General features: G+C 36.3%; 1 protein-coding gene across 1 annotated transcript in view; it reads right to left on the bottom strand.

Moving 5' to 3' along the window:
* Window positions 1-8827, bottom strand: part of LOC106882607 (signal peptide peptidase-like 3) — a 344505-nt gene that overhangs the window by 25705 nt on the left and 309973 nt on the right. Inside the window, exons 10-12 of the mRNA XM_052966894.1 lie at window positions 3822-3934; window positions 2088-2194; window positions 431-502 (exon numbers count right to left, since the gene is read on the bottom strand). Of these exons, the coding sequence (XP_052822854.1) occupies window positions 431-502; window positions 2088-2194; window positions 3822-3934 (292 nt within the window). The remainder of the gene's footprint in view (window positions 1-430; window positions 503-2087; window positions 2195-3821; window positions 3935-8827) is intronic.

Below are 8827 nucleotides of genomic sequence, written 5' to 3' on the forward strand. Positions count from 1 at the left end.
ATCTGGCTGCTTTTCTTTCTACAAAACGGGAAGTTACATTGCGGAACAGTCATTTTAATGATTTATATTTATTTATCACCTGACGAGATACATCTGCACCGCCAGATGCTCCTGAACCAGTTGTTGAGCGTCACACCCATGAGGAATCGATGCTAGATGTGTTGAAACAATTGTTGTGATTAATGATAAATTCTCGTATATTCCGTCTTCCATTTGTCATATACATAATGATCACTGTGAAAGTGACCGTACTTTACCATAAGCTACCAGGTGTAAACCATTTTACTATCCATTGCATGCGCGCGCATGTGTGTACATGTGTGTGAAGCTCCAATAAAGTGCTGGGGTCGATTTCTTTGACTAAAAGGAGGTGCTCCAGCATGGCCACAGTCAAATGACTGAAACAAATAAAAGAATAAGAAATACTTACAGGATTCTCGGCTGGTCTCGTTGCAACTTTGACCATCACATTGGTACTAAATATATACGATGAGAAAAACACCTGAAACATAAGTAGAAAAGTGAACCATATCAGAGTTAACTACAAGATAAAAATCACTTTTCAACAAATCACATATTTTACTTGCTAGCTGTTATTTTCCACCCTCTATCCCCCACCCCCAAGCATTTGTGCTCATTAAACCATTTGCTTTAATGAATAAATTAACCAACTATCAAAATAAATCACTGAACTATAAAAATAAATCCACTGAATACAAGGGGGATGGGGTTTTGTATCAACGCTTATTTATACACTCTGGTTTTGTGTACCTATTAAGGGCAGAGATGGAAATTGATATGCATGTGCATGCGCATGCACACACATATACACACTCCTGTTTTGCAAAGATGGTGATGACAGTTGTTACAAGTGTAAACAATTTCAACCAGACAAAAGTTTTAAAAGAAACCAAACAGTGTGACCTGGTCTTGTAAGAGATATGCCAACTAACTAGATTAAATAATGCTCTCTGTGTAAGGTGATGAATCAATGAAGGAGCCTCTATGATGTGCAAGAAATAACAGTCAACCCGCCCTCACATCATATCTCTACTGTCTTGTACAAAAATGGACTGATGACAGCTAGACTGTTGTTGATTATAGGTCACTATAATCAACAAAAATCAAAGGAAGTGGGTAGGGTTTAAAGCAACATTAACTTCAGAGGTTATAAAAGGTATTGTGAGATGTGAATTCAGAAACAGATGACATCAAAATAAAGTATGTTGCCGTATTTTACCATTGAGTGACACATATGTTGCTTTTTGTTTGATTCCTAGAAACAGGAAGATTACTTGCATAGTTGTAAATGGGAATGAAAACTAATGTTTATGATATATCTGTTGTGATGGATGCCTCCAGGTAAGAAGTAGGCTGGTCCACTACTAATGAATCGTGAACTGACACAGTCAGTAAGGTCAGTCAGCGAGGCAAGCTGTTCGGGCCAGTCCCACAGACAACGAAATACGTGGTCGTAATGTGGGACATAACAGTGGCGACCATAATACCTCCCACTGTATAATGGTGTCATTATAACAGTGGTAATGAGGTTATGAATGCTCGTAGTAGTGTTATGAAAGAACACGAACATAGAGTTGAACTACACACGGTGAAAAGTAAAATACACACAGTGAAAAATATATAAGAAAAAAAGATTCTGAAGAAAAAAAATGCTAACACAGAACTACACAGAGTGGAAAGTAGTATACACACAGTGAATAATATATAAATTCTATTGGAAAAAGATTTTGAAGAAAAAAACTGTGGTTCTGTGTGGAACAAATAATAATAATAAGTCCATTTGAAGGATTTATAAGTCAGGTCACTATATGTAGAAGCACTACCAGTAATAATGTAGACGTGGTACTACCTGCAGCATTTTGAAAAAAAAGAAAACTATGGTTCTGTGTGGAACAAAAAATAATAATAATAAAAGTTATACACCTTAGGTATACAGAGGTAACCTTTCTCAGTAGATTTCTGTTCAATATCTAGCAAAAAGGTATAACCCAGGTGTGGATCACTAATGCTTCATACATTTATGCAAACATTTGAAATGAGCAGAAAATAACAAGAATAATACATACCCAAAATACATCATAAATTAAAAGTCCGACAAGGAGAAGTGTAGAGACCTTAAGACTGGGAAGACGAACCAAAGCTATAAAAGCCACACACAAACCCATTCCAAGAGCTGAAACAAATAGACAAAAAAATATATTAACGTGTGTATGTGTGTAAATGTTGTGTGTGCGTGAAGTGATTAGTAATAGGAAGAGCATCCAGTTGTAGAAACCAAGCTAAAGTTTAAACATATGTGTGAACTGTGGGCCTCCAATCTATCTAGGAAAGAAGTAACTCCTAGTAAGAACTAATTGTATCTGTCATGACCTTATCCAATATATGCCAACATGGAAGACAGGTGTGAAATGGTGATAATAATGATGTGTGTATAAACGTTTGATGACAAGAAACTGGGAGATGTGGTGATTTGCTGTACTTGATAAGACATGTCAAACTAAGTAAAATTGCTGTCTTCTACACATACAGGCTTGTCCTTTCAGGTGCCAGTGCCACTTAAAAAGTGCCAATGCTGGTGTTGCGTAAACATACCCATGCTGGTGGCACATAAAAAGCATCCACCACACTTTGTTAAGTGGTTGGCATTAGGAAGGGCATCTAACCATAGAAACCATGCCACAACAGACAGTTGGAGCCTGGGCAGTTCCCTGTTAGACAACTCCATGTCAAACCATCCAACTCATGTCACCAGGGAAAGCAGGTATTAAATGATGATGCTGATGATGATGATGATGAGAGTTGGGCACAATGAATAGTACAAGAATCCGAAATCCCAGTGGATATATAAGCAACTGCTACTTTGGAGCTACCTTAGTGGCAGATCCATTGAAATCACTGTTTCATGTCCATCAATCTGTAATTTATAACAGTTTCAATAACTGATCTGCTGTCTCTTCAGTTTCCACAGATAATTTAGACAATGCATGTGAAAATTAGCTATATCAGTGTGCTGATGACTGACAGTTGGTAAAAATGAAATCACCAAAGGAAAGGGACCTTGTAGCAGGAAACTTAAACAGAGACGTTCTTGTGAAAAATCTGAGAAAATGACTAGAAGATGCCATTGGAGCCAACCACTTGCCAAGTTTTGATTTTACCATGAGCTGTGGAAGATAGGAAGATGCAAAAGTATGGGGGCAGCGAGCAGCAGAAGTAGTACAGATAATACAGTCACTGATGGGGGTAGGACAAGAAGGATATGATATGGTGGGGTGGAGAGGGAAGCAGCAGGCATAATGCATGAGGGGCAGAGAAAGTCACTGAAACAGGCAGAGAATCCAAAACATTATTTTTCAAAGAATTCGAGTCTGTCACAAAGTGACAAGGCTGTTTTTCTTTTTTTGTTCAGTCAAAATACTTCCAGAGATTTATGAACGTGTGAGTAAATTAGTGTGTGTGTGTGTGTGTGTATATAAATATATATATGGGGGTACATGCATGTATAAACTTGCATTCATATAATGAATATAATAAGTGTACAAGTCTCTTTAGGGTATGTTTCCATATTATGTATACATGTATGTGTATGTCATATGCAAATGTAACTGTGTTTATATGTTCATTTCAGGAAAATCAAATGGAAAATCTTTGGAATGTCTTACCAATCTTCACCGTTCCAGTAGGTAATTGGATTTGGAAAACTGCAGGTCCAAATGAGCATGTGTGTAATAATGAATACAAACACAAAGAGTCAAAAGAAGAATGGAGAGGAAGAGAGAAAAGCCTGAGAAATGTCTTACCATCCATGAGAAGCCAATGCCCTGTTAATACCCATATACACACAATGAAAAATGATAGGCAGAATGACATTATCTCTGCTGCAGTAAACCGGCCACAGATTCCAAATGAAATTCTGAAAAGTAACAGAAACAATATTCAGATGTTATCACACTTGGCTGAAGTGAAACATTTTATAGAGTTACACTGAGTAATATGCTTTTGGTCCTTGAGTAGCAACTGTTATTTCCTATTTGTTTACCCCTAGAAAGTATGGAAAATGGCTAATATTTCCTTCAAACTTTGCTTTTGTTATATTTATTAAAACCCCAAAGAATCCTTCTCAACACATGGCTATGATGCTCCCCCACTACTCCTGCTCATGATCAGAGATGTACATATTGTCAGCCACTAAGGGACATGCTCAAGTGGTTAAGATCAAGAAACTGACAAGTAAATCTGTGGTATTGAGCAGAATATTTGCTCAGCAGCTCAGTGCTGAATCTATCTGAAATGTAATGGAAAATAAGTCAATTTCAAAACATTGATGTCCAGGTTACAAAAGCAAAATTTGAAGGGAATAGTAGTCATTTCCTTTGATTTCTAGATAGAAGCAAATAGGAAAAAAACATTTACTGACCAAAAACAAACAAAAAAAATCTTAAAATTCTGTTACATGGTATAATTGTTCATTAATTTAACCAACTGGTATTAATTGTATAATAGTCAGATTCTTGTCAACTGATGAAAGGAAAATAGGAAAATACATTTAGAATTGAAGAGTAGAAAGCAAGACAGACAAAAATCTACAAGTTTAAGAAATATGATATACTTCTTCCCCCAGTTATCATCTTTTTCTTTTACTTGTTTCAATCATAAGAGCGCAGCCATACTGGAGAATTTTTTTAGTTGAATGAATTAATCCCAGTCCTAATTTATTGTCTTTTTTTGTTAAGTCTGGTACTTAGTGTATCACTCTCTTTTCCTGAACGGCCAAGTTACGAGAATGTAAACACACCAGCACCAGTTGTCAAGCAGTGGTGGGGGACAAATACAGACACACACACACATATACAAGCTTCTTTCAGTTTCCATCTACTAAATCCACTCATAAGGCTTTGGTCAGCACGAGGCTATATTAGAAGATACTTGCTTAAAGTACTACACAGTAGGACTGAACGCAGAACCATGTGGTTGGGATGCAACAGCCATGCTCGCACCTGTCTTTGTCCTGGTGGTGGTGTCAGTACATGAAAAATATTACACACTTAAATTATTGATTTCTAAAATTGATGGAGGCCATTGTTGTGTCGACACCCACAGACGAAGAAGTAGGATCTCCCAAGACATATAAATAGAGGTAGTCTGTCCGTGGTAGGTGTGTTGAGTAGAGATCATCCAAAGGTGCTAGATAGCAGTAGCTTGAGACATAACACCATACATTTAGGGAAGTATACATAGGTAAATCAATCCATTGCTTTGACTGTTATCTTTCATCTTTCATTTGTTTCAGTCGTTGGACTGTGGCCATGCTGAGGCACTTCCTTGAAGAGTTTTATTGAAACAGATTAATCCTATCACTTATTTTATTGGTCTCTTTGCCAAACTGCAGTTATGAGGAGGTAAACAAACTAAAACTAGTTGTCAAACATTAGAAGGAGGATACAAACACAAATACACACACACACATGCATATGTATATACAACAGGCTGCCACACAGTTTGTATCTACAAAATCCACTCACAAGACATTGGTCAGCCAGGGGCAATAGTAGAAAATGCTTGCCCAAGGTTTAAGGTTCCACACAGTGAGACTGAACCAGAAACCAAATGATTGCAAGGGTAGCTTCTTAACCACACAGCAAGCTTGTTACTTTAATTTTATTGACCAAATAGATGATTGTAAGGTAAAGTTGAACCCAGAATGTAAAGGGCTTTAACTATGTGCCACAAAGTAATTTACCACATACTCTACTGATTCTGCCAGTCTACTGACCAATTATAATTAGTTACCACCACAATAACAGCTCTGCCAACACAACTGCAATTCTAAAATAATGCCGAGTCAACGGATTTAAGTGAGAGAGGGAGAGAGATTCAGATAGACAGACAGATAATCTCAGCAATGATCAAGTCATTGAAACTTCCTATTGACGTACAAACAAACATATTGTCATCTGTAAAAGTAAAACTAGATGAGTAAACTATAGTTAGGCCCTGATCAACATCATCTTACCATTATCAAAGCTTTATCAGTGAGAAGAATATTATTTAGAGTAATAAATCAGTGAGATAATGAGCATTAAATTGCCAATGTCTGCAATTTGGAGATAATGGTTTAAGATGCAGCAGCACTACAAGACAATTAGGGGTGTCAGATTTGCAGGACATTAAGAAGTAAACAGAGATAAAACAAAACACTAAAAGTTTAACAACTGCAAGATGGATGGATAAGCACACACACACGTATATATATCTTTTATCTTGTTTCAGTCATTAGACTCTAGCCATGCTGGGGCTCTGCCTTGAGGAATTTTAGTTAGACCAATCAACCCAAGTACTTATTTTCTTTCTAAGCCTGGTATGTATTCTATCAGTCTTTTTTGTTGAACTGCTAAGTTATGGAGATATAAACACACCAACACTAGTTCACAAGCAGTACTGGGAAACAAACACACACACACATACAGTGAAGGTGCAGGGCTCAGTAGTTAGCGTGTCAGGCTCACAATCATGAGGTAGTGAGTTCAATTCTCGGACTGGGCCATGTGTTGTGTTCTTGGGCAAGACACTTTATTTCATGTAGCTCCAATTCATTCAGGTGTAGAAATGAGTTGCAACATCACTGATGCCAAGCTGTACTGGCCTTTGCCTTTCCCTTAGATAACATCAGTGGCATAAAGAGGGTAGGCTGGTATGCATGGGCAACTGCTATTCTTCCACAAACAATCTTGCCCAGACTTGTATTTCAGATGGGAACTTTCTAAGTGCAATCCCATGGTCATTCAAGGCCAAAGGGAATCTTTACCCTTTATATATATGTATATACATGTATATATATATATATATATATATATATATATATATATATATATATATATACAACAGTCTTCTTTCAGTTTCCTTCTACCAAATCCATTCACAGAGCTTTGGTCAGTCCAAGCTATAGTAGAAGACACTTGCTCAAGGTGTCATGCAGTGGGACTGAACCCAGAAGTATGTGGATGGGAAGCAAAATTCTTAACACACAACCACGCACCAACTGGTTTCTGAAACCAAATAGTAAGATTGTTGTAATTGATGTATAATACTATATGCTTTGATTAGTATACCTGCCCTATTGACAAATATAGGAGTGCATCCTTTTTCTGACTTATGAATTGCTAAATGACTATCTATCTATATATATATGCAAATACATACATAAATAAATAAATAAATAAATACAAATATACATATATATAGAGTATCCCCACCAAAATGTACACACACTTTAACAGCTAATGTCTCAATTTTCATTTCTTTTTAGATATAACCCATTAGAAACAATGAAGATAGCCAGGCTAAAGTTTTAACAAATAAAATTTATCCTATAACACTACAGTAAGTTTGAAGATGCAGTGAAAGTGCAAAAACAGTTTAGGAGAGGGTTTCAGATATCCAGCTATGTGACTTATCATCACACAAATTAGAGACAGATGGAACTGTTCAGAAGGTCCACAAGGTATGTTATACATACACATACTTTATTACATGTTACATTAAATCCATGAGTATGCTCCTTAATCTATATCTGACATTTCTAAACATCCATTCAAAAAATGAAATGAATATAGTTGGCATAAATGTTGTTTCTTATGTACAGACTGAATTCATGTAGACTTTCCCACCAAAGGTTTGTTGACTATTAGCATCATAAATCAACAGTTAAATGTTGACTTGTTTGTTGTGATCAGATTTTGACCATTAGGTTTTTATTTATTTTTTATGTCAGGAGTCACATGTTACTCTTTTTTTTTTTTGCTTTTTCGGATGTGCACTTGTGAGTTAATTTTTCATTGTATTGTTGTATGACAATGGTTGTTATAACTCTTCTATTTTTGTGTGGAATTTTATAAAGTATGTCAATATTCTCCACTAGTATTTTCCTAACTTAACTTCATTTTGTGATGTGTGCCATGATATTGTGTCACAGCTCCATGTTACAAGTGCAAAGTGAGCTATATGAGAGTATTATACTAGTTGCAGTATAGTATAATATTGCGTGATAAGAAGCTTGCTTCCCAACCACATGCTTCCAGGTTCAATCCCACATTGAGGCACCTTGGGCAAGTGTCTTCTACTATAACTTCAGGCCAACAAAGGCCTTGTGAGTGGATTTAGTAGACAGAAACTGAAAGAAAGCCTATTGTGTGTGTGTGTGTAGCTATTACAACTTGACAACCAGTGTTGGTGTATTTACATCCCAATAACATAGCGCTTCAGCAAAAGACGCCGATAGAGTAAGTACTCGGCTTTTTTTTTTTTAAGAAAGTAGATTCTGAGGTCTATTTGTTTGACTAAAACCTTTCAAGGCAGTGTTCCAACATGGCTGCAGTAAAATGACTGAAACAAGTAGAAGAATAGTCTATCTACTGTAACAGCTAGTATCTTGACGTTTGCAACACAGAGTTTTATAGACAAACTTACATATCATGTTGGTCACCCACAATTATTTTCCTGGGCTCAAATGTTTTGTATTGTATTACTAATAAGGAATTTTGGGATTTGGTGTTTTTGTAGTATATTATTAGTTTAAGGTTGAGTATGATAAATTTAGTTCAGCATTTTACAAGGGTTTTTATTAATGTTCATCTGTTTGACAGTTTTAGTGAATTTAGTTTATCAAATTTATTTATCAAATCTAACCCCCCCTATCCACAATGCCTGATGGTGTTTCATAGGTTTTTTAACAATTGTCCTGCAATATAAGAGAGAGAGAGAGAGAGAGAGAGAGAGAGAGAGAGAGAGAGAGAGAGAGAGAGAGAGA

This window comes from Octopus bimaculoides, chromosome 1, assembly GCF_001194135.2.
Source record: "Octopus bimaculoides isolate UCB-OBI-ISO-001 chromosome 1, ASM119413v2, whole genome shotgun sequence".
NCBI classification, from domain to species: domain Eukaryota; kingdom Metazoa; phylum Mollusca; class Cephalopoda; order Octopoda; family Octopodidae; genus Octopus; species Octopus bimaculoides.